Source organism: Antechinus flavipes, chromosome 4, assembly GCF_016432865.1.
Source record: "Antechinus flavipes isolate AdamAnt ecotype Samford, QLD, Australia chromosome 4, AdamAnt_v2, whole genome shotgun sequence".
In the NCBI taxonomy this organism is placed as follows: Eukaryota; Metazoa; Chordata; class Mammalia; order Dasyuromorphia; family Dasyuridae; genus Antechinus; species Antechinus flavipes.
The window spans coordinates 203,972,352-203,998,812 of NC_067401.1; the positions used below are offsets into that span (position 1 = coordinate 203,972,352).

A 26,461-nucleotide genomic window follows, 5' to 3' on the forward strand; every position below is an offset into this window, starting at 1 on the left:
GTATAAAACAAAGCGTCCCCTAAGGAGCGTGAAAGTAGCGGAGATGCCAGGACTTGGGCGATTACAAGAGCGGGAGCTCCACCCACTTTCCCCTAGGGCACTGCAGGAGAAAGTTTTTAGGAATTGACTTGCGACCTGAATGCTGATCTCGGCAAGATAGAATAAATCCAAGCTAGGGCTACAGCTTCAGCGAACAATTAGGAATCCAATTTAAATAACGCAGTCTTACAGCGGGCCCAAGTGATTTCTAACTTCAGAGGGCGGGGCCAAGGGTAGCGCCGAAGCTGTTTCCGGCCTCCGACCGCTAGGAGGCGCTACCTTATAACAATGGAGCATGTCTAGCAAGTCTGGGAGGGGCAGAGTATTACGCGATGTTTGGCGACGGCGCAGTCTTGATTGCTACCAGTTCCCCACGTGTGTTTTAGAGTTGGGGTAGTGAACACCATGCCCAAGATCAAGGCATCTCGTAAGGCTGGAGGGCAGGCAAAACATGCCCCGTTGGCGGACCAGATCTTGGCAGGGGACTCCGTACAACCCGGAGGTCGGGAGAAACGGAGGAACCGAGGCCGCGAGACGGAGGAAGAAGAGTACGTGGGGCCCCGGCTGACCCGGCGGATCCTGCAGCAGGCGCGAGAGCAGCAAGAGGAGCTGGAGGCTGAACATGGGTCGGGTGACAGGACAGCTCCGAGAAAATTCACTACGAAGCTGGGTTAGTGAGGGGGTCGAGCCAGTGTCCGCTGAAAATCGGAGATGGGGAAGGGGAGCCGCCAAGAAACTTAACGCTTAACTCTACAGCTTTTGGCACTGGGATTACCTCCCCCTTTTCTTAATAATATTATGTTCTCTAGATTTTTGTGATACTGTTTCGTCTTGAATACATCTTGGTTCTTCTTTGTCTGTCTGACAACTTTTTTACTGTCTTCTTTGCTGGACCTTTATCCCAAAACCCTGAACTGTGTTCCCTTATTCCTCTCTCTGTTTTTCATTTTTAGCTTTAGTAGATTCAATGAGAGTCTCTAGGTAAGTAATTCTTAGATTTTTTCCCCCAGCCTTAATCTCCAGTCTCCCGTCTCCAACTGATTAATCAGACATCTCAATTGGTATATCCCACAGATTCTTCAAAGTCATTATGTCCAAACCTGAATTCATCCTTTCCACTAAAATTCTAATGTTGCTATTATCAAGAACCTGGACAACTTAAGGGTCATCTTCCACTCTTCATTCTTTATCATCCCACTATTTCCAGTCGATTGGCAAATCGGATACTACCTTTGTAGAAAAGTTTTATATGTCCCCTCTTCTCCTCTGACATTCCTCCCATCTTGGTACACATCCTCCTCACATCATCCTTAGACTTTGGTCTTGATCCCCAGGTCAGTCTATCCTTCACTGGTATGTCAAACTCTTCTTCCTAAAGTTCAGATTTAACCATATAACTCAGCATTTAGTAAACTCCAGGTTCTAGAATCAAATATAATATCCTATTTGACTTTTACAGCTTTTTATAAATTGGTCCCTTCCTACCTTTATGGTCTTTTGATAACTTACGATTTTCCATATACTCTACCATGTAAGAACTCTTCTTGCTGTTCCTTGATCAAGACGTTCCATATTTTTAGTTCTGTTTTCATTGATTCTCCCTTATGCCTATGATTTTTTTCCCCTCATCTCTGCAACTGAAGGTATCCCTGCCTTCAGTTTGAAATGCAAAATCCCACCTTTAAGAAGCTTTTCCCAATCTCCTTAAATGCTTTCTCCCCTACAATTGTGTCCAGTTCCCCCCCCCCCCATATATTTTTGTATATATTTGTTTACATGTTGTCTTTTCCATTAGATTGCATTCCTTGGAAGCCTCTATTGTTTTTGCTTTTGTGTAACCAGTGCTTAGTACAGTGTCTTACAGCTAAAGAACACTTAATAAATGTTTTTTAACTAATGATCAGTCATAGTGGCAAGGAAGACATGACAGGGAGAGGGGACTCCTACAATGACATTCATTCACTTCCCTTTCCTTCTCATTGGATTTCCCGGAATTCTGTATGTAGATAAGATTTTAGAGATCATCTGATAAGTAAAAAGTGCCAAATTGCATTTTTCATTTGTTTGTTTACATCTATTATTTAATTATCCTTTTCATCCTTGATCTCTCTGCTGAATTTCCTACTACTGGCCACTCTCTCCTCCTAGACACTCACTCATTCTTTCTTTTTTCAGACATTTCACTCTCTTGCTTCTCCTTCATGTGTGACCACTTTGCTGAATCATAATCCATGATCTTAAGTCTAGATAATCAACAAAAAAGTAAATGGAGCTCTTATTTGTAGCATTTACCAATTTCTAAGATGTAAATCCTCACACTGAAAATTTAATAGCCACAAGTACTTGTTAGAGCGAGCTCTGGCACACCTCTGGTATATCCCTAGATTATCTTCTGGGCATCATGTCTTTTGGTCTATTCAGATTAAGATCACATTTTGTTATCAAAATTATATCAAATATAAGTCTGTTCTTTTAAATGTTACCTGAATAAAGTAAAAATGTCTCTTACTAGATATATAGACAATGAATTTTTTATGCATTTACTATGTACCAGATACACAAATGACAACTCCCACATCTCTTTATCTAATCCTAGTCTTTATCTTGAACTTCAGCTCTATATCTATAACTGCCCATTAGGCATTTCACACTGGCTGTCCCATAGGCATCTAGAGTTCAATATATTACATACAGATCTCATTATCTTTATCCTAGTACTGAGACTTTTTCTTAACTTCCCTATATCTGTTTTCCATTCATCCAGTTTCACATCCTTTACATTCTGAACTCCTTCATTCATACATCCATTCAGTATCCAAATCTTATCTTTGCTACATCCACATCTGTCATAACCTTCCCTTTCTGCCACCCTTTTACCTAAGTTATTGCAATAATCTTTTGATTTGTTTCTGTACTCCAAAGACTTCCTACTCCCCTGTCCACTCTCTACACAGGCACCAAACTGTTTTTCCTAAAGTATAAATTTTCTGTTTTGTCCTGTGAACTTGACCTGATCAATTACTGTGAACACTGATCAACTACTCTGTTTCTTAGACAATACCAAATGGTTTTGATGACCGCTGCTTTATAATATAGTTTTACTCTGATACAGCTAGACCACCTTCATTTGATTTTTTTTTTTTCATTAGTTCCCTTGAAAGTCTTGACTTTTTGTTCTTCCAGATAAATTTTGTTATTTTTTTCTAGGTCAGTAAAATAGTTTCTTGGGGGTTTGGTATGGCATTAAATGAATAGATTAGTTTAGGTAGTATTGTCATCTTTATTATATTCACTTAATCTGTCCAAGAGCACTTGATATTTTTTCATGTGTTTAAATCTTATTTTATTTGTGTGGAAAATGTTTTGTAATTTTGCTTATATAGTTCCTGACTTTCCCTTGGCAGATAGATCCCCAAATATCTTATACTATCAACAGTTATTTTAAATGGATTTTCTCTTTGTGTCAAATCCAAAGACCCCAGCTTTTGGCATAATAACTCAATATTTGACAAAAACTGCTGGGAAAATTGGAAACTAGTGTGGCAGAAACTTAGCATTGACCCACACCTAACACCGTATACCAAGATAAGCTTGAAATGAGTTCATGATCTAGACATAAAGAATGATATTATAAACAGATTAGAAGAACATAGGATAGTTTACCTCTCAGATCTATGGAGGAGGAAGGAATTGGTGACCAAAGAAGAACTAGAGATTATTGATTACAAAATAGATAACTTTGATTATATTAAATTAAAAAGTTTTTGTATAACCTAATGCAAACAAGATTAGAAGGGAAGTAATAAACTGGAAAAACATTTTTACATTCAAAGGTTTTGATAAAGGCCTCATTTCTAAAATATATAATTAACTCAAATTTATAAGTTCAAGCCATTCTCCAATTAATAAATAGTCAAAGGATATGAACAGACAATTTTCAGATGATGAAATCGAAACTATTTCCACTTATATGAAAGTGTTCCAAGTCACTATTGATCAGAGAAATGCAAATTAAGACAACTCTGAGATACCACTACACACCTGTCAGATTGGCTAAGATGACAGGAAAAGATAATCACGAATGTTGGAGGGGATGTGGGAAAACTAGGACACTGATGCCATGTTGGTGGAGTTGTGAACGAATCCAACCATTCTGTAGAGCAATTTGGAACTATGCTCAAAAAGTTATCAAACTGTGCATACCCTTATATCCCAAAGAGATCTTAAAGGAGTGAAAGGGACTGTATGTGCAGAAATGTTTGTGGCAGCCCTTTTTGTAGTGGCAAGAAACTGAAAACTGAGTGGATGCCCATCAATCGGAGAATGGCTGAATAAATTGTGGTATATGAATGTTATGGAATATTATTATTCTGTAAGAAATGTCCAGCAGGATGATTTCAGAGAGGTGTGGAGAGACTTACATGAACTAATGCTGAGTGAAATGAGCAGAACTGGGAGATCATTATACATGGCAACAACAAGACTATATGATGATCAATTCTAATGGATGTGGCTCTCTTCAACAATGAGATGATTCAAACTAGTTCCAATTGTTCAGTGATGAAGAAAGCCATATTCACCCAGAGAAAGGCCTGAATGTGGACCACAATGTAGCATTTTCACACTTTCTGTTGATGTTTGCTTGCATTTTGTTTTCCTTCTTAGGTTTTTTTTTCTTTCTAGATCCAATTTTTCTTATGCAGCAAGATAACTATATAAATATATATACATATATTGGATTTAACATATATTTTAATATGTTTAACATGTATTGGACTACCTGCCATCTAGGGGAGGAAGTGAAGTTAAGGAGGGAAAAATTTGGAACAGAAAGTTTTGGAAGGGTCAATATTGAAAAATTACCCATGCATATGTTTTATAAATAAAAAGCTTTAAAAATAATAGTAACAAAATATGAGCTTTCTGTACTTCCTATACTTAGTAAACTGCTCTGGTATATAAAGTTTTTAATCTATTCGATGGTCCTTCCAGGAAATGTCATTCTTGTTGTTTTCCCACTCTATTTCCAGTCTGTAGTTTCACACTGTATTCTTCCGTCTGTGGTTTCACCATTCTTTCTTTCAAAACTTAACTCAAGTACTACTTTCTCCATGAAGCTTTTTCTGATCTCTCCCTATCTGGCAATGTCCTTCTCTAGGGGAAAAAAAAAAGCAATTATTGTATTTATTTTACATATACACTTGTTGACTCCTTTGATAGTATGTAAGCCCTTTGAGGGCAGAGATCATTTGATTTTTGTATTTGTTTCCCCAGTGCCTAGCACTGTGGGTCCATAATAGGTATTTAGTAAATGTTCCCTGATTAGTTACTTTAGTAGAACCTCACAAATAACCATAAGATAGGTACTACCAATATTATGAGAGGAGAAAAATGAGGTTAAATAAGATTGAGTCATTTGCTTGTGATGTCAAAGTTAGTTCAGTGTCACATTCACCTCTTTCTCCCAAAACCTGTAGTCTAATCCTTCCATTTGTTAGATGAGGCAAAGTGATTATTATAATACTATATAGTTGAAAGAGTTCTGGCTTCAAAATTAAAGGATTCAGGTTCAAATCATATCTGTGTCACCAGCCTTTGTGACTTTATTGGTCTTCGATTTCCATATCTGTAAAATGAGAGGGTTGAAATAGATACATTCTTAGGCTCCTTCTAGCTCTGATTCTTTGGTACAAAATCTGATGCTCTTTCTACTAGTACACTAACATTCACTGTCATCCATACTTAGCATTTAGTTGAAATGCTACCTCACTTAGAATTCCTATAATATTTATTATCTTTACCCAGGTTTTGAATTTATCTTTTTTTTTTTATGGTTTTATGTATTTTATTTAGGATTAATCAAGATTTGAAGTACCATTTAGAACCATTTCAAACTATACAAACAATTTTTCTTTTTCCCTCCTTACATCAAGTCCACATATACAAGATTTAGGGAAATAACACAATGTACTTCTTAGAAGGAGCAGTAGTACTATAAGGAGTGCTAGCCCTTGAGACCAACTGTAGGTAAATTTTGCACTCATGTGAGCCACTATAAGCAGTAGCAATAACCACAACCCCCAGTCTAAGGCAGGTTTTAGATTTTTAAAAGATGTTTATCCCCAGTTTTAAAAAAATCATATTCACATGTAAGGCTAAATTAACAGGTGCCTTAGCCCCCTAGTTTTTCCACTGAACCCTACCCCCCACCCTATCCCTGGCTATCTTCTAGAATCTTAAGGCCTGTTTCTACAATATGTGAAATCCACATATTGTGTCCACAAGGCTAGTTCTTTACCTTTAGACAAGTAACCAGAAACAGGTCCCTTTTGAACTGCTAAATCCACTGAAGTGAATTGTTTTCAAATCCAGTTTATTTCTCAGCAGTGGTCAGTCTTACAATAGCAAAATCTTTACAATCTTTTTCAAAATCTCTTCCTGCAGCATATAAGGAACAAAGTGCTTATACTCAAATTAGCAGGAGAGAGAAGTTTTGAATTTATCTAATACTGCCTACTTTTTTTTTTTTTTTAATGTGTTTGAGCCTTGCTTCCCAAGTCAACTTCTGCCTGGCAATTAGTACCTATTATATACAAACTTCTTTCCCAACTACCTGGCACACATTCTGCCTCAACAACCTGTTCTTTTTTACTTCTTCCATTTTGTTCTCCTAACAAACTTAGTTGAGCAGAACAAATTCTTATGTTGGCCATATCTAAAAAAAAAAAAAAAAAAAAAAAAATCTGTATTTCATTCTGTATCCTAAGTCTTTTACCTTAGTGTCAAGATATGTAATGTCTTCTCACCACTATCCTGGAATCATGGTTGGTCATGTCACTGATCAGAGGAGTTAAGTTTTTTAAAGTTATTTGTCTTTATATTGTAATGAGCATTGCTGTCTGCTCATTTCATCCTGCATCTTTTCAGGTTTCCCTGAAACCACCTCTTTCCTCAATTCCTAGGGCACACTGATAGTCCACTATATCCATGTTCCATCCATGTTTAGTCATTTCCCCAATTTGTGGACTCCCCTTTAATTTCCACTTCTTTGCTACTTTAAAAAAGAGCTGCCACAATTATGAGCACTTAATCGTGTCCTGATAATTGTTACTGTTTCATATGTGTTTAGCTTGTTTATAAACTCTACAAGGCAGTTTGGCTAAAACTTCATCTGTTTCCTCCACATCAGGTTATATAATGCAGCAAAGAGAAACCACTTACAAATACTTGTGGAACTTGATTTTAAGTTGTGTCTTCCCTCATGACCTTTCACTATATTCACTGCTCTCCTCCCATAGGCCCAGGAGCCCAGGTTGGTGAATCAGATGGTGAGGATGAGGATGAAGAGTGGCCAACCTTGGAGAAGGCAGCAGAAATGGTGGGATCAGGCTATGACTCGGAGGTAGCTGTTAATCCTGAAGATGAGCGTGCCATTGAGATGTTCATGAACCAGAATCCTCCACTCAGGTAGGATTAGATCGAAACAGTGGGATAACTGCATCCCAATGGGAAATTCTGACTCTTAATTGATTACAAGGATATATTTTTCATCCTCACTAATGAAGACACTTCAGAACTTTTGAAAGGAATCAGATCAATATCAGATGGAAGAACATAGGTTAAGATTGACTACTAAAAACCAGAATCATTTCAGGATACTATGAAAAGCCTCTAAAAACTTTTTAGAGTGAAAAGCACTCTCATTTGGGTGCAGACTTCTAGCATAACTATAGTTAACATAAGTATTCAGACCATCCTACCTAGGGATTATTTGAGACTTGATTTGATTCCTTTCCTATATTCACCTAGGCCAAAGTAAACTTAAAAAATTATAGGATTTTGTAGTGTTTTCAAGGAAAGTTGTACCAGATGAATTAATAGATGCTGTGTTATCTGTGAGAAAGAGTGCAACAAGTTACTTATTCTATCAAAAGCCCCATCTGTAATCTACATAAATCTAATAAAAAGAATACTAGATTCATAGGCTTAGTATTTGCATTTCAATCCTAAATTTTGTTGTTTTTCCAATTGTCACTTTCCAGAGTCTCATGTTATTCAATTCTCTCTCATCTGACTCTCTCTGCATCTCTTCTCCCCTATCTCTAGGTGATAGATTAAAAAGTAAATCGGTTTGCTGATTTTAGAAATGATTAAATTTATATTCATTATATGTTTCAAGGTAAGGTTGAAACTGGAAAGAGCAAAGAGGAGTATTGAAAGGAACTTTAATTGGTCATCAAGCATTTATTTTAAGTATTTACTAGATAAACTATGTGCTAAACGTTGGGGATATAAAGCAGGCTGAAAACATAGTCCCTGCTCTTAAAGGAACTCATATGCTAATGGGGAAGAGAACAATCAAATAACTGTATATGTAAGGTATGTCCAGAGTAAATTAAGAGTAATCTCAGAGAGAAAGCACTAGCTGCAAGGGCCTTCTGCAGAAGATGAGATTTGAGCTGAGTTGTGAAGGAAGCCAGAAGATAAAATGGAGGATGGAGAGCATTTCAGTAAGGGAGTGTAGGGAAAGAGACAGGCAATGGGAAATCAGGAATGGGAAGAAGAGCAAGAGGGCCAGTGTCTTTGAGTTTTAGGTAGAATAAGTGGAAGAGAATGAAGTATAAAAAGACTGAAAAAAAGTACAAAGGAAGGGGCCAGATTGTGAGTGGCTTTAGATACCAAGGTGTTTTAAGTATGATCTTTGGAGCTCATCTAATCCAACCAATCCTCTCATTTTGTAGCTGAGAAAAATTAGTCCCATAGAAGTTGTGTGACTTACACAAAATCACATAGCAAATAAACCTCAGAGCTAAGATTTGAACTCTAGTCATCTGACTCCATGTTGAAGGATTTTCCACTGGAACACAGGAGTGGCACAAAGTGGAGACAATTAATGAAGTTCTTTTGGATGGAGGGAAGCTTAGAAGTAAACTAGGAAGAAAGGAGAGAAAAGCCAAAGATTGTCACAGTTGCTTTGAGGTGGTGGTTTTACTATAAAAGGCATCTTTGTATTTGTCCATCAACAAGTGTTTATTAAGCAGCTGCTATGTGCTAGGTCCTGGGGTGCTGCAGATATGTCAGATTTCCATCCTTTCCTCTTCTCTTTCCTTTTTTCTGTAATATGTTTTACCCTTTTGGCTCTTTCATACGGTGTCCTTTTAAGCACTTGAATGCTTCATCAGTCCTCTTCTCCCAGGTGCTCTTTATCTTGTTCTTAATTCTTTTTCTCTCAGTAGGATACTAGAACTTTTTTCCTTTTATTTACAACATGACAAAGGTTTCTTCATATACTTTGCCAATTGGCCCCCCAAAGACTTTAGCAGTTGTGTGCTCAGTATTCCTGTACTCTTGTGTTGTCTCCTCACCTTCCTCTTGGGCAAGCTCTTTCTTTCTGAACTTTTTATTGGTATGAGTCAACAGTCTTTTGCTTAATACGCCCATTCTCTCCTCTAATATTACCACCATCCTGATACAGACCCTCAATTACCTTCCTCCTGGATTATTGTAATATTCTGCTGGTGAGTCTACCTGCTTCAAGTCTCTCCTCATTAGAGTTAATCTGCCACCTACCTATGAAATTGGTCTTCCTAAAATACATGTCTCTTTTCAATATACTTCAGTGGCTCCTTTTCACTTCCAGGATCAATTATAAAATCATCTGTCATTCTTTGCTTCTTCTACTCCAACCCTTGTACCTGAAACTCACTCCTTGCTCCCTCGTAACCCTTCCTCTGACTTTTATATATTCATCTCTACTTCCTGGCTTTCCTGATTTCTTTCAAGTCTTAGCTAAAATTCCACTTTTTACAAGAAGCTTTTCCCAATTCCTCTTAATGCTAATTTATCTTTTATATCTCTTGTTTGTACATAGTCCTTTGCTTTTTTTCCTTGAGATCATGAGCTTTCTTTGGGCAGACATTGCCTTTTGCTTTTATTTTTATCACCAGTGCTCAACATAGTGCCTGGTACATGCTAAATTCTTAATGAATGTTTATGAATTGACTGATTTTTCAATCCACAGCCATTTAGTATTTCCTTCTTCTTTCCTTCTTTTCTTCCTTCAAATCTTGCCTTCTTTTACAATCATGTGCATCTTTAAGCTATTTCTTCAGCCCCTTTGAGAGTTCCCTGTGATGGCTTTGAGTATTGATTCTCAATCACTTAATCTGAATACTTTGAGACATTATAGAAATACCCTCGATATTTTATGACAATCCTGAGTTTCCTTACTTTTCTTTGCCAGTTTTCCCCAAGATGTAAAGAGAAAAAGGAAATAGATTTCAGTAAGACATCTGAAAAAAAAGTCTTTCATCTTAGGAATACTATGAAGTGATATAAACTGGATGATACAGTTAATTGCTCAAAGAGTATTGATTCATTCATAAGTGTCATGATGTCTAGAGTAGGTTGTCCCCAGTGGCATGCTACAAAGCTCTATGTCTTTCCTTTTAATTTTTTTTAATCTGTTACTCGGGTAAAGGGCAACATCTAATTTTAACTAATAAAAAGCATAATGAAAGAGTTTACATCATCAGTGAAAAAATTGGGATCCACAAAAATTTTGACATGCTGAAAAAAGTTGGGTTGTTATTTAACAAGAGGCATTGGGTAGGATCTTAGTCTTGGATTCAGAAAAAAATAAATCCTGTCTCTGATACTGAGATCTATTCAAGTCTACTGCTCTATAACAGTAGACTGATTTATAATCAGTTTACTCTTCAGTAAAACAGGAATAATAATACTGAAAGGATTCCCATGCATATTTTTATGTGCCACATGAGGTGATGTGTATAGATTATTTTGCAAACTTTAAAAGTGATCTATAAATGCCAGTTATTAATTTAATAAAGATAAATTGAAAAGCTTATAAGTAGTAAGGCTCAGGAAAATCTCCTTCATTGCAAAAGTATAAAATGAGAGAAAACTTTCCCTATTAACATGAATAACTTGTTAATGTAAAATGGATTTTAATGTACTTATAAACTGAACATATGTCAGCAGTGTGATATAGAGATCAGAAAAGCTTAAGTCTGAATTCCTAGCTCTCTGGTAGCCAGAATGAGGGAGATGAAAGGACCTGGTCGTACCATATGTACAGTAGTTTTCTGATCCTGGGAATTACATGTTAAGGTCTATGTTGATAAATTACTCCTAAGTTCAAAAGAGAGTGGTTCATAATCATATGATCTGAGACATAGTTGAAAGAGTTGGGAATGTTTAAGCCTGAGAAAGGAAGACATTAGTGATGTTTAGTCTGGAAAAGATTGGGTTGAGGTAGGCACATGGAGGGAAGGACACAATTGCCATGTCCATTTACTTGAAGGGTTGTTACATAAGAAAAATTCTGTTTCGCTCAGAGGTAGAATCAAGAGCTATGGGCACAAGTTGGAAAGAGGCAGATTGAGGCTTGATGATGTCAGGAAAGACTTCCTAACAATTTGAGCCATTGGAGAGCATGACCATTTGATGGGCATATTTTAGTAGAAATACTTTTTGGGTATAGTTAGACTAGGTAGATGTTAAGGTTGCTTCTGAAGTACTATCATTTTGAAAGAAATTAGGGTTATTCTGAATAGTTTTAGAAAATAGAGCCAGGATCAATGGAGGGACATTATAAAGAGGCAAGTTCAGGCTCAACATAATGGAACAATGTTCTAACCATTAGATCTATCTAACATGGCTCTCTTCAACAATGAGATGAACCAAATCAGTTCCATTTGTTCAATAATGAAGAGAACCAGCTACACTCAGCGAAAGAACTCTGGGAAATGAGTGTGAACCACTACATAGCATTTCCAATTCCTCTGTTTTTATTTGCATTTTTGATTTCCTTCTCAGGTTAATTTTACCTTATTTCAAAGTCTGATTCTTCTTGTATAGCAAAATAACTATATAGATATGTATACATATGTTGTATTTAACATGTATTTATCTACCTTCCATCTGAGGGAGGAGTTGGGGGGAAGGAGGGGAAAAGTTGGAACAGAAGGATTTGCAAGGCTTAATGCTGAAAAATTACCCATGCATATATCTTGTAAATAAAAAGCTATAATTAAAAAAAAAAAAAAAGAATGCAAAAAAAACAAACCCCAAAACAACAAAAAAAGATACTTCAGCTCTAAGAGTACAGCTTTTCCACCCTCTGTTGTATCTTAAATCTTTATTGGAGTTTTTGTTTGTTTTAAACTTAATTAGTCTTCCAGTAGTTTTGTGATGGAGAGAGTCATCTCTATCCAGAGAGAGGATTATGGGGAGTGAATGTAGACCACAATATAATATTTTCACCTTTGTTATTGTCGTTGTTTGTTTGCTTGTTTTTTTCCTTTTTCCTTTTCCCCCTTTGATCTGATTTTTCTTGTGCAGCATGATAAATGTGGAAATATATTTAGAAGAATTGAACATCTATATGGGGGAAGTGGGGAGGGAGGGAGAAATTTTTGGAACAAAAGATTTTACAAGGATAAATGTTTTAAAAAACTATTTTTGCATGTATTTTGGAAAATAAAAATCTATTATTTAAAAAAGAAGAAGAAGAAAAAGAAGAAGAAGAAGATTTGTCCAAGAATAGAACATGTTGTCTTTTTAGAAGAATAGACTTCCCACTCCAGGAAGTATTCAAACAGAGACTGGAGTGCTTCTTTCTCCTCAGGAATGCTGTAGAAAGGTTTTCCATATTGAGTGGAAGATTAGACCTGGAATATCTCTTAAGAGTTCTTCCTATTTGAAAATTCTTTGATTCTCAGTGACTGACTCTTGACAAGTGAAAAGATATAAAAAATTATCAAAAGCAGTCATTAGGATGCAAAGACCAACACCACCTGGACTTGTTTAGTATAAATGCAAGGAGGTTTAAAATCCAATGTGGGCCTCATTGAATTACTGCACAGTGCAATAGTTGGTTTCCATAATGATGGCCCTGATCATCAAGGAGAGGCTACATATTTTAGAAAAATTTCCATCCAAAATCAATAAAGAGTAAACGAGGTAAAATGCTTGAAGTTGTTGGTTTTCACTGTTTCAGATCTTCAGGCATTTATGAGAATGCTCTAGCTATCAGTCCAGATAATGGGTCTTTACACCATCTCAAGATCCCATATGTAAAGCTAAAAGAGATTCCCAGAGACTTTATTCCAACCCCTTTGTTACAAATGAGGAAACTGAAGTCAGACAGGGAGCAGGTATCCAGGCTGGAATTCCACCCAAACTCTTGTGACTCTAAATTTGTCACTGTTTCCATTTTTTCAGATAGTCTTTGTGAGTTGCTGTGACCAGTAAATAAAACCAGTGCGCTCATAGTTTCCCTGGGAAAGAAATATTTGCAACAGATTTTTCCAATAAAAAACATATCCAAGATATATTAGAAACTGATTTAAATTTATAAGGTTGGTTCTTATAGATAAATAGTTTAAAAATATGAACAGGTAGTTTTCAAAGGAGTTATAGCTAAGGAAAGTCTCTCCTAATAACTAAGTTTCTAGTGATCAGCCTCTCTTAATCCTTCAAGACTCGTGCTCTATTGATCTCTAATCTGCTGCTGGGCCTGTACCTACAACTTTTTGGACTTGATAAAACTGTGAGTTAGGAAACCAGTTCCAAATTGTTCTCCCGAATTTTTGTACTACTTTGTACCTATTTTCCCTCATCCCTTCCAGCAGTTGTCATTTCTGATAAATGTGACATGGTATCTCAGAATTGTTTTAATTTGTATTTCCATATTCAATAACAGTTTACAACATTTTTTCGTATGACTGGATGGCTTTGAATTTTTCTTAGTGAAAACTGTCTTTTCACATTCCTTGACAATTTATCAGTTGGGAAATAGTTCTTATTTTTATAAATTTGATTCCATTCCATATATATTTGAGGAAGGGGCTGTTATCAGAGCAATTTGCTGTACAATTTTTATTGATATTATTTCATTGTCTATGGGACATTTCATCAAGATGCACTTTCTCTGATTATCTCTTTTAATTAAATCTAGTTTTACTTTTGCTGATTACTATCTCTGTATTTTTTTACTTCAGCTGAAGGATAATAGATTTGGTTTAATTTCCTTATTTTGACTCTGTATCTTTCTATTTCAAATGTGTTTGTTAAAAAACTACTATTGGATTCTAGTTTCTAATCCATTCTGCTGTCTGCTTCTATTTTTTATGAGCTTGTCCCATTCATATTTAAAGTTATGATTTTTAACTGTATATTTCCTTCCATCTTATTTTCTTATTTTTGTCTATGCCTCTCTCTTTTTATTTTGTCCGTCCTCAAAAATCTGTTTTGCTTCTGATCACTGCTTCCCTTAATCTACATTACCGTTTACCATTCTGTGGTCCGCCTCTCTCCTCCCTCTTTTTTTTCTTATCCCCTTCTCTTATTTCCTTTTTGGGTTAGATAGATTTCTGTATTCACCTCAGAGAGACACAGAGACAGAGAGATTTTCCTTCTTTGAACCAATTCTAATAAGTTTCAAGTATTGACCATTACTCCCCCCCATTTTCCAATCTCCATAATAAAAACTCTTCCTTGCATGCCTCTTTTATTTGAGATAATTTCCCCCATCCTACCTCTCCCATTCCCTTCCTCCCAGGGCATCCTTCTTTCTCACTTTTTCATTTTTTAAGATCATTCCAGCATAATTGACTTATACTCATGCCCTTAGCCTATGTATACTGCTTCTAATCGCCCTAATAATGGTAAAGTTCTTAGGAATTATATTTATTAACTTTCCATGTAGGAATGTAAGTGGTTTAACTTTATTTAATCTCGTACGCTTTCTCTTTCATGTATACCTTTTTATGCTTCTCTTGAGTGTTTTGTTTGAAAGTTAAGTTTTCTATTTAGCTCTGGTCTTTTTATCAGGAATGTGGCAGTTACTTTCTGATCTGCCACCCCAAGTACCTCATTATCCAAGTGAAAGTTGAGGAATGTGGAATCAGATGATCTGTGTGAAGGTTAATTCCATCTGACCTATTACTACCATTGCCCCTGTTCCTTCCACCCTTTAGGCGAACACTGGCAGACATCATCATGGAGAAATTGACAGAGAAGCAAACAGAAGTGGAAACTGTTATGTCTGAGGTATCAGGCTGCCCTATGCCCCAGCTGGACCCCCGGGTTCTTGAAGTGTACAAGGGTGTCAGAGAGGTAAGAGTTCTGACATTGAGTGGAGGGGCAATGATGAAAATCTTTTAATTTGCCGATCTAACATATAATAGATGCTTAAATCATGTTTGTTGCTAAAAGACAAAAAAACAAACAAAACCCCCATAAAACAAAAACAGAAGTTTCCTTCACTTATTCAACAAGGATTAATAAGTAAAAAATGTTATGAAGTGTCTACTGTGTGCCAAGTAAGTGCAGTGCTAAGACCAGAGAATACAAAAAGAAGCAAAATGCCATTCCTGCCCTAAAGAAACTTACAGTCTAATGGGGAAGAAAACTGGCAGCCAAATACACACAAAGCAAACTTTATGTATACAAAATACAGGATAAAGAAGTAATTAGCAGAGGGAAGGCATTAGAATTAAAAGAGGTTGGAGAAGACTTCCAGAAGAAAGTGGGATTTTAGTTGGAATTTAAAAGTTGCCAGGGAGATCAGTGGTTGTGAGCAAAGGAAAGAGAGCATTGCAGAAGTTGAGAAATGGAGTGTGATGAGCACAGAACAACCGGGAGGCCTGTGCCACTGGAACAAAGAATATATGTTGGGAAGTGGAAGAAGACTGGAAAGGTAGGAGGGGGTGGGTTATGAAGGGTTTTACCAGATACCTCTTTGTGTGCCAGGCACAATGCTAACTATTAGGAATTCAAAGACAAAATTGAAAGAGTCCTTGCCTTCAAGGATCTTAAATTCTCTACAAGCAGTAGAACACATAGTAATGTAGGAGTAGAATTAGCAACTGGTAGATTAAGGTCAGCTTTATATAAGAGGTAACATTTGGTCTGAGAAGAAACTAAGATATGCAAGTGAGAAGAGGGGCCATTCTAGGCGTATATGGATGTGAGATGAGAATGTGCTGGGTGATTGTACTTTTAAGTGGCAAAAGGAGAAAGACAGGTAATACAAGAAAGAGGGACTGGAGCCAGTAGGGATGAGTTTTAAAAGACAGACAAAAGAATTTGTATTTTACCTTGCAAGCAATAGAGAGTTAGTCCCCAGAAGCTTCTTGAATGACTTGATCAGACATGTGTTTTAAAAATATCGATTTTCATTTATAATTCATGATTTCCCTCTCTGACTTTCCCTTCACCCCAGGTGTTATCCAAGTACCGGAGTGGCAAACTTCCGAAAGCATTTAAAATTATTCCTGCTCTCTCCAATTGGGAGCAGATCCTCTATATCACAGAACCAGAGAGCTGGACTGCAGCTGCCATGTACCAAGCCACCAGGTAAAGGGGACCCAAATCAGGAGATAGGGTCAGTATAGAGAGTAGGCTCTCCCTTCTGTTGCCATACTAACCCTGACTGGCCCTAACTCTTCTCATTTCTACATAGTCTCTTAATCACATGATTTGTCACCTTTTGGCCCTTCTGTTCCATTTCATTTCAATTCAACCAGGATTATTTAAGTACCTATTATGTGTATTTAGTTGGTGGGCTCTTGGGAAATAAAGACAGAAAGGGGAAGGGAATAAGCATTTTTATGTAGCACTGACTTTGTGCCAGGCACTGTGCTCAGACTTTACGGATATTATTTGATTCTCACAACTCTTCAAGAGGACCAGCACTCTTACCACTTACCAGCTGCCTAATACCCAAGATAGACACAGCCTGTACCTTCAAAGAGCATTTAATTGAGAATTGTGTGGGAGATTCAGACAAAATGTTCTATGATCTGGACCTTAAAGAGAATCAGAGCAGAAGGAGGAAAGCAGAAATGATGGGTGATAGAAGGATTAGCTGGCAAATTTGCCCGAAGGCATTGATGGGAGCTAAGTGTTGGACAAGATCAGAGACCAGCTCATAGATATGCTGCCTCAATCATATAGTGAATGGATTCGACCAGATTGAAATAAGGCTAGAAAGGTCATTGAAAACCAAACTGTAGAAGACTAAAAAGCCAAGAATTTTGCATTTTTATTCTACAGCCCACAAGGAGTCTTAAAAGAATCTTATAGTTATATCTATATCTTAAGGAAATTACTTCGGCAGTATGTGATAGCTGGATTGGAGAAGATCGTGACTGGAAAGCTGCTGTCCACTTAGACTTACTGGTCTTCCAAGCTGGTTATGTGCATTCCTAGCTATTATCCCTGCTCCCTTGGCAATGATCTAGGTGGACTGACTATGGAAGAAAAGTTCTCTGGGAGGCAGAAATAGGTGGGGATCCAGAGGATCATTGATTTATTTAGAAGAAGACTTCAGAAGCCATCTGGTCAGACCTCTTTGACAGATGAGAAATGGAGGTCCAGCAAGGTGAAGTGACTTGCTTAAGGCCACATAACAAGTGGCAGAATAAGGATTTTAATAAGGTCCCCTGATGCTACCTCCCAGGCTCTTTCTACAGTATTCATGGCAGCCCTGGTGTAGAGTACCTGGGACTTTTCCTACAGAACTGCAGGAAAGAGAAACTCTTCAATTTTAAGCCAGCGTTTTGTCCATAATATCCAGAGTGGTTTGTAAAGGACCAGACTCTTTTTAACAAGAACATCAATAATGATATTAGCATTCCCCATTCATCTAGTGCTTAGCAGTTTATAGAGTTCTTTCTTTAAAATCCCATCTATGAGTTTTCAGACAAAGAAATCAAAGCTGTCAATCACAGGAAAAAACACTCTTAAGTTGCTATTGATCAGAGAAATACAAAATAAAACAACTCCAAAATATGTCCTTATATATGACAGAAAAGGAAAATGGTAATTGTTAGAAGAGACTTGGCAAAACTGGGACACTAAATGCACTGTTCGTAGAGTTGTGAACTTTTACACAATCATTCTGATACATGATTGTGATGGAATACTATTGTGCTATTAGAAATAACAAACAGGATGATTTCAAAAAACCTGGAAAAGATTATGTGAACTGATACAGAGGGAAGTGAGCAGAAGCAGGAGAACATTGTACACCTTAACAGCAATATTGTACAATAATCAACTGAGAATGGTTTAGCTATTCTCAGCAAAACAATAATCCAAGACAATCCCAAAACAAGATTAGTGATGAAAAATGCTATCCACTTTCAGAAAAAGAACTGATGGCATTAGAAGACAGACCAAAAAGCATAGTATTTTTCTCTTCCTTTTCCCTTTCCCTCTTTCCCCATTTCCTTCTTCCCCCCATCCCTTCCCTATTTCCTTATTAACATCTTTCTTTTCTGACTTTACATGTATAATCTGATTATATGCCATTTTAAGGATAGGGGGAAGAAGGGCAGCTATGTGGCGCAGTGGATAGAGCACCAGCCCTGAAGTCAGGAGGACCTGAGTTCAAATCTGGCCTCAGACCCTCAACGCTTCCTGGCCAAGTCACTTAACCCCAATTGCCTCAGCAAAAAAAAAAAAAAAAAAACAACACACACACACACACACACAAAGACAAAAACAAAACAAACAAACAAAAAAGGATAGAGGGAAAGGGGGAATAGAACTTGGAACTCAAAACTTAAAAAACAGAATGTTAAAAAAAAAAAACTGTTTACATGTAATTGAGGAGAAACTATAAAGGAAAAAAAAAAAAATCTTATTTGTGACTAATCTAGAAACTTCCACACCCAGGATATTCTCATCCAATCTGAAGGATAGGATGGCTCAGCGCTTCTACAACTTAGTGCTCCTTCCTCGTGTGCGGGATGACATTGCTGAATACAAACGCCTTAATTTTCACCTCTACATGGCACTCAAGAAAGCATTGTTCAAGACTGGGGCATGGTTCAAAGGTAGGTCCAAAGTGGGCCTTTCTCAGGTAGGTACATTGGTTCCTGGAGCTAAGGGCAGAGTTCTCTTTAAACACTGGACTGATTGTTCCCACCTCTTTCATCATGCTCCCAGTCCTCCCTGACAGTCCTTTCTCTGATCTCCCCAGGGATCCTGATACCTCTCTGTGAATCTGGTACTTGTACCCTTCGTGAGGCCATCATTGTGGGCAGCATCATCACCAAGTGCTCCATCCCTGTTCTGCACTCAAGGTACTGGGGCTGTTGTCAACTCTGTTTAGAACTTTCTGCCCTTTCTGTTTGTGTCCATCAGAATGCCCAGCATCCTGGATAGTTCAGGGATGGGGTTCCCCCCATGATTCAGATAGGGAAACTGATACAATACTGGGCTGGAATGTGTGAGTCAGACGTCACTTCTTCCAGGCTCTTCCTTGATCTACCCTTTAGTCCACTGGCTGAGCTTTATTTCTGAGAGTTAGCAGCACTATTAGTGGAAAGAATCAGAGAATTTCTATTTAAGTCCAGGGTTATTGGCTGAATGAACTATGGGTATGTCAAAGAACAGAGCAGGAAGAGACCTCCAAAGTCATCTACTCCAACTCTCTCATTTATCCATGAGAAAACTGAGACCAGAAGTGAAGTGACTTATTTAAGATCACAGAGGCAGTAAATAAAAGAGCTGGATTATAAGCCATCTGGTTCTGCTCTGCCTCCATTTTCTCATCTACAAAATAAGGGGATAGAGCTAAGAGGACCTGAATTCTAATCTAGCCTCAGACACTATATGACCCTGGACAAACCACTTCATTTGTCTTCATTCCTTAACTGGAAAATGGAGATAATAATAGCATGAGATTGGTATGAAGACCAAATGAGATATTTTTAAAAGTAGTTAGTACAATACCTAGCATATAGGAGATGTCCCCTTCTATCTTTACTATGCTTAGAGCACTGTGCTAAGTGCTGAAGATCCATGTAAAATTAAGGCAGTCCCTACCCTTGAGGACTTTTTCATTTTTAACGGAGGAGACGCCACATATCAAGGGAGTGGAGGTCAAGGAACCATGCTGTGGCTTGGTATTCATAGAGGTTTGATGGGATAAATAGGACATTCTATTAATAGTTCTTTCCAGAAGAGGTGATGGTGATGGTGATTTGAAGACAGTTCTTGAAAAGATGGTAAGCTGGTGTAAGGTGGCTTGGTGAAGATGTGGCAGCAGAGTCAAGAGAATGCAGAATCTGGGGGTTGTGCTCTATCCTGGCCTCTGAGTGGTTTGAAAAAAGCTGGAAGAAGGATGAGGACACAAGGATTAAATGAGATGCTATATGTAAATGCATTGTAACCTACAAAGTACTGTATTACAGTGGAAATGAGCTTTGGATTTAAAGAAGGCTCCAATTGAAATTGAATTTAGTTTATTACTGAAGGATAATTATCCTCTATGAGTCAATTTATCTTTTTTTTTTTTCCTGAGGCAATTGGGGTAAAGTGACTTGCCTAGGGTCACATAACTTGGGAGTGTTAAGTGTTTGAGGCAAGATTTGAACTCAGGGCCTCCTGACTTAAGAGTTGGTGCTCTATCTACTGCACCACCTACCTGCCCCCACCCCCAATTTATCTTTAAAATAGGAGGGTTGGATTATATAGTCTTTAACACTAGAAGGACCAGGTGTGTCAATTGATTAAAAAATACTATAATTTTACTGTGAAATGAAAATGTCCTATCATTCATTTCCTTTATCTTAACAAATTATTTTAAAATGTACTACTTCAACTGATGCAGCTTGGGCCTTCGAAGTATTCTTAAATTCCAGTTCTCTTAGTGTTAAAATTCCCTTTCAGTCATATATCCCATGATTTTAGAATCTGAGAACATTTAGAATTTAGAATGTAAGACCAGGGATCATAAAATCATAGATTTAGATTTGGAAGGACCTCTGGCCCTTAGAGGCCATCTAGCCCAATCTCATCATTTTACAGATAAAGAAATTGAGGCCCAAGAGACTTGCCCAGACTCGCATAGATACTTAAGTGACAGCAGTGGTATTCCCCAGGAATTGGTTCTCTTGTACCAATCTGTTTTTATTATTTCTTTAATTACCCAGTGCAAGGCAGTTGTGCTTCTTGCCCCCTAAGAATTTCCAGTCAATAATGCCCTTCTCCATCCCAACTAAAGTATTGTCTCTAGTTTGGTCATCTTGTAAGCTTCAAAGTCTGTCATCACTTAGTCTGATGATTTTATCTTGGGCTGTTTCCTAACTGAAAACCCCTTAAAGGATCAGTGGCACAATAGTCATCTGTTGTTCCCGCTTCTCCTCCCCTCAGTGCAGCTATGCTGAAAATTGCAGAGATGGAATACAGTGGCGCCAATAGCATCTTCCTACGGCTGCTGCTGGACAAGAAGTACGCATTGCCCTTCAGAGTACTGGATGCCTTGGTCTTCCACTTCTTGGCCTTCCGGACAGAGCAGCGAAAGCTGCCTGTGCTTTGGCATCAGAGCCTGCTGACCCTGGCTCAGCGCTACAAAGCTGATCTGACCTCAGAACAGAAAGAGGCCCTGCTAGAGCTTCTTCGCCTACAACCCCACCCAGAGCTGTCCCCTGAAATCCGGAGAGAGCTGCTCAGTGCTACTGCCCGTGATGTGGAAGAACCTTCTATGAATATGGACTGAGGTTCTTAAGGATTTGCTTCCCCGGTTTGGTAGAGAAAGAGATGACACAAGAACTGTTTTATGATCTTTTTTCATGGCTCCTAGGACTGTGCTACTTGGGGGCATCTACAGGACAAAACTAAAATGCTTTGATCTCCCTGATTAGACTTGAATTATGGTGGCTAAGTGCCTGACAGAACTTTTTCAGGTCCTATTCTGTTTTAGAACCTGGCAAGTACTGTTATACCCTGACTAGGTTTGTCATGGAAGAAGTAGTTAGTGGCTGAAGCAAGTGGGTGCTAGATGTGAACACCAAAAAAAGCTGTGTATTTATTTCATTTGTCACATTGTCTTTGGGCTAGATTCTTCCTACTTTTCTCCCCTTAACAAGCTTTAACTAACAACAAGGTGTCCATGAAGTGAGAATAATACTAAAATAAGGATAATAGTGAGACTAGAACACTTTTTCACTTTTTAGTCACAGAATTTTAGCATTGGAGTGGACCTCAATGGCCATCTGGTTTCTGTGATAAGTGGCCATTGACTTCAAACCAGCTTTCTGGTCAGCCTCTTCCACCTCACGACACATACCTTAAATTTGTTTCTTTGTAGCTTCCAACCAATTCTCCTGCTTGCACAGTGGAGCCAAGAAGTAAGTCTAATCTTCCTTCCACATAACAGCCCTTTCAAACAGCCCTTTTAAGTACTTTTGAAGATAACTCTGCCACCTTCCTTCTAAGTATATCCTTCCCTTTTTCAGGATAAACATTCCTTATAATTTCCATTATTTTAAAGGGCAGTATTGGACTTGTTCTGTTTAACTCCAAGAACTAGTAGAAGTTGCAGAGAATTGCATGTTTGAATATCTTCCCAAGTCTCAGTTTTCTCCACTTTAAACATCCCCAGTTGCTTCAACTAACTGTGTATCACATGAAGTCTAAGGCCCTTCAGAATCCTGGAAGACCCACAGATGCTTTCCACCTCTAAACACATAACTGCAGATGAAGTTAATCAGAACCTAAGTATGAAGACATTGGTGCATCCTTAGCCTTAGGAACTTTGCTTTTCATGCAGGCCAAGACCACATCAACTTTCTTGGTCATCACATCATACTAGCTGATCCATATTGAATTTGTAAGGCCACTAAAACCCCAAGATAGTTTTCAAACTGCTGTCTTGATTGAGATAGCAGTAAACTTGCCATCAAGGCAAGGCTGGATTCCTCCTCAACTCTTACAAGTTTGCTTAGGAGAGATTTCTCTGAATCTTCCCTTTTTAGGTTGTAAGCAACTGGAAGTTATTAATTTGGAGAAGATTTTGGAATGATAATAGAGACCTAAGGTTATTAAGTATGGCCCAAACTTTAATAGCCTGTCCTGTCCTGACTGAAGAATCTGAAGATTTCAGTAGGAGTGAACTGAGTTCATTTAAGAACATATTCTGTAGATAGAGCCTTTTCCCAGGCTCCAAGAGGATTGGGAATAAAAGGGGGTCACAGTTGATCTTTGGACCTGTGGACTATATACTACCATGCAAACAATTCAAGTGCTAGACAAGTATGGCAAGAAGTGGAAATCCCTTGTCAAAGAAAACTCAGTCTGAAATTCTTTCAGCATCCATAGCACTTCCTGAATAATGAAACTTACTGCTTTTCTCTCTGCCCACTCCTTGGATCCCTATCCAAAGCAGACCACACACACCCCCAACCCCTTCCCTAGCTAATTAGTATATGAAAGAGACATGATGCTTGATCTAATCCAGAATCTTTATTCAGGTAACCTGAAGACCCTGGGGTGCCCCTACTGGACCAAAGTTGTGGCCTCAAGGACACCTGTGCAGAGAACAGGGTCTGCCTCCCTCTCCTGGAAGAGGCTTAGTTACTTATAGCGTTCATCCATCTTTTCCTTTAGCCCTGGGATTTGCAGCCCCTCTCCTCTCCCTCTCTCTCTCTCTGCCCCCCAAAGGCTGTAGCAGCATCTTTGGCACTTAAGTCTTTCCAGCCAAATTAGGAGGGGGGGGTGGATGGAATGGGAAGAAGATGGGAGGAGGCACATCAACCAAAAATGTCACTTTCTAGAGGGCAGAAGAAGGCTCCCTTCTTCCCTCCTAAGTTGTACTCTGAGCACTTTGTTGCGCCTTGTCATAATAAATTAATCCATGGAGCCTTCCCTCCACCCCCATCCCTGACCAGACATCAGGGTGCACACCTGGCAAGCTGAGCAGGAAGCAATTCAAGAAAAATGTGGCTGCAGGTTCGAATCTCCCCAAGAATGAGGCCTGAGCCTTTCTCTTCCTCAGGGCTAGCTTTATGCTGCACCGAAAGAATCTAGGGAAGATTCCCACCCCCATCCCGATTTCTTTCTCCAAGGACAAGGGGTGGGGGTGGAGGTGGGGGTGGGGGTTGGAATTAAAGTCTTCAAGTGTAAATGCAAATACCCCCGGAGGGGTAAAAGGTAGGAAGATAATACCTTTCAGGGGAGAAAAGAGCCAACTAAACAATTCTGGCTTGTTCTGTTCAAACTACTGGCAGAGGAACTGGCAAAAACAAATTGAGAGGGAAGAGCTTGGCTAACTCCCTATCTCAGCAACTGGGCAGGCCCACACATGGGGCAAAATCAGCCCCCTCTCAAACGCTTTGGCTCAGCAAGAGGCATGGCACCCTGGGCCCAGACATCCAGCTGATGGTAAAGTTGATTCTCAGACCAGAGGCTGGGCTGGGGTTGGGATTGGGCTGGGTTGACCATCTTTGCCGTTCCTTCCATTCTTGTGTGGCCCACGAGAGGGATGGGGAAGAATAGGGGAGGAGTTACAAGTGAACGGCTGTGACTTCTGTTGGGGTGCTGGTCTGATTAGGTTCCTGGTTTCCAGAATATTCTGGAGCCTTGGGGACTGTGACTGCTGTGTCCTGGGCAGCCTCCCGCAGGCTCTCCCTTAGAGCGGCTTCAATCTGCTCCTGGCATGCACGCAGGCAGTCCTAGAGTTAGGATGAAGACAGAAAACAGATAAGAAAGGTAAATGAGAAGCTGACTGGGAAGGGTACAATAGTTCTCAAAGGGAAAGCTTTCTCCTATGTATTCCTATTTTCTATGTCTAATGGGAGTAAAATGAGAATTATCTGTAGGAAGTAATAGTAGCTGACACGTAGCACTTTATAACATTTGCAAAATATTTTTCAGAGTTTTGCAAAAATAAGCCACACAACATCTCTTAAGTTTGGTCCTGAGGTATATCCCCATTTTACAGATGAGTAGACTGAGGCTTAAAATGGCTAACTGACTTGTGTTTGGTCATAGCTAGAAAATTTCAATCAGTAATCCTGACTGCAAGTCCAGACCTAGATTTGTAATCTAGCTCAGACTCTTATTAGTTGTGTGACCATTTCCAAGTCGCCTAACTTCTCAGCCTCAGTTTATCTCCAAAATGGGAATAAAAACATTTACCCTGAAGAGTTGTTTTGAGACACAAAGGTAAAATGTGTATAAAGCACGCTATATATATTCCTCTTGCCATTATTATTATTACCACATTTGAAAGTGGTGGGTGGGAGGAGGGGAAACAGGGCCGACTTAAGCCACCGCCTATCCCCAGGAATCTGCCACCAATTCTCAGAAACTGACAAGAGGATGTGGCAAGCAAGAGTAGTGTAGTACTCTCCTCTCTTCATCACAGTTCCTGGCAAGGAGGGACAATAACAGAGCGAGGGCCTTTCACCTGAAAACTGGGCCACTTGGGGTTTTTCCCCAAGACAGGGCAGGAGATCTGAAGCCTCAAATGCTGGGGAAAGGAGATGAAGTTATCTATTTGGACATAGCAAAGTGGAAGACCCTGGCTGTCTGACCAGCATCTCCCCCTACTGGCTGCTCTAAGAACACCACTCACCATCACCTCTAGCATGGTCTGATGGGGGGAATCGCTGAGCTACAGCCCCCCCCCCCCCTCCGTTTCCTGGCACTCACCACGTCAGTGCCTGTGACGCCTGCCAGCAGCTCTGTCAACTCATCCGAAGATAAGGGGCAGGCAGCCAAGCCCTGCACAGCAGCTCCAATGCTGCCAGTTGCGATCATGGAGGGTGGATACATGGCAAAAGTGTAATCTAGGAAGAGAATGGGGGTGAGGGTTCTTTGTGGGGAGGGAAGGATCTAGGAGGTCACAGGAACCAAGCCACCAGCTACCCCTAGCAAGCAAACATTCTCCTGCCTCATAGAAATAGGAGAATGGGTGAAATTAAAAAAAGAAACTTGAGAGTGGCTGATGGGAACTTTTGGCAATGTAAAACACTTTAAAAGAGGAAGACCGTGGGCTCCTTCTCTAGAGACTCAGACAGGCACTCATTAGACAATGTGCCTTTTTCTGTGAGAGAAAAACAGTCCTCTCTGATGACAAGGGTTTAGATAGGATGATACAAGGTGTGTGAAGCATCTAGTCCTAAAACAAATTCTGAAAGAACCCATGGTGTCTTCTGAACCATAACTACTTCAATCCCAACTGGAATAGGGAAGGCCATTGGTATAGGAGAAAGGAAAGAGGCCTTACCTGTAGCACAGAGGGCCAGAAAGGTCTGGGCATGCTTCTTGACCAATGCCCGTCGGTCCTGGGGCACTGGAAGCCGGTGTAGAATCAGTGCCAGGAAGTCGTGAGCAATCACAGCTGCAAGGTCCCACTTAAGCCTCCCCAGGACAATCACTTCCCAGTCCTAGCAGCAGTCGGGGAAGAGGGCAGATAAGAATTAGTGACTGGGATTCTAATCTGTGAATAGGAAGAGAGATCTAGGCATTCTACCTAGGGAATATGGGCGGACTGGCAGATTCCATTTGCATAATGGAATGCTGGTGTTCTCACTCAGGGTAGGAATGATTCAAATATGCCCTGCTGCTTTTGAGCTTTGAGGTACTTCTCCAATGTATG

General features: G+C 39.1%; 2 protein-coding genes across 4 annotated transcripts in view; one reads left to right on the plus strand and one right to left on the minus strand.

The window, feature by feature from the left end:
* Positions 1-44: 44 nt before the first annotated feature.
* Positions 45-23,058, plus strand: BYSL (bystin like). The gene is made up of 7 exons (XM_051996933.1): positions 45-709; positions 7,338-7,506; positions 15,042-15,180; positions 16,289-16,422; positions 18,748-18,908; positions 19,055-19,157; positions 21,232-23,058. The coding sequence occupies exons 1-7, from the start codon at positions 445-447 to the stop codon at positions 21,575-21,577; spliced, it is 1,317 nt and encodes a 438-aa protein (XP_051852893.1). The 5' UTR covers positions 45-444; the 3' UTR covers positions 21,578-23,058.
* Positions 23,059-23,302: 244 nt separating this feature from the next.
* The window catches only part of CCND3 (cyclin D3), a 114,658-nt gene continuing 111,499 nt past the window's right edge, over positions 23,303-26,461 (minus strand). For all 3 annotated transcript variants that reach the window (XM_051996945.1, XM_051996946.1, XM_051996944.1), the window contains 3 exons: positions 26,090-26,249; positions 25,513-25,649; positions 23,303-24,530 (listed from right to left, as the gene is read on the minus strand). In XM_051996945.1, the coding sequence (XP_051852905.1) occupies positions 24,363-24,530; positions 25,513-25,649; positions 26,090-26,249 (465 nt within the window). In that variant the 3' untranslated portion in view covers positions 23,303-24,362. The remainder of the gene's footprint in view (positions 24,531-25,512; positions 25,650-26,089; positions 26,250-26,461) is intronic.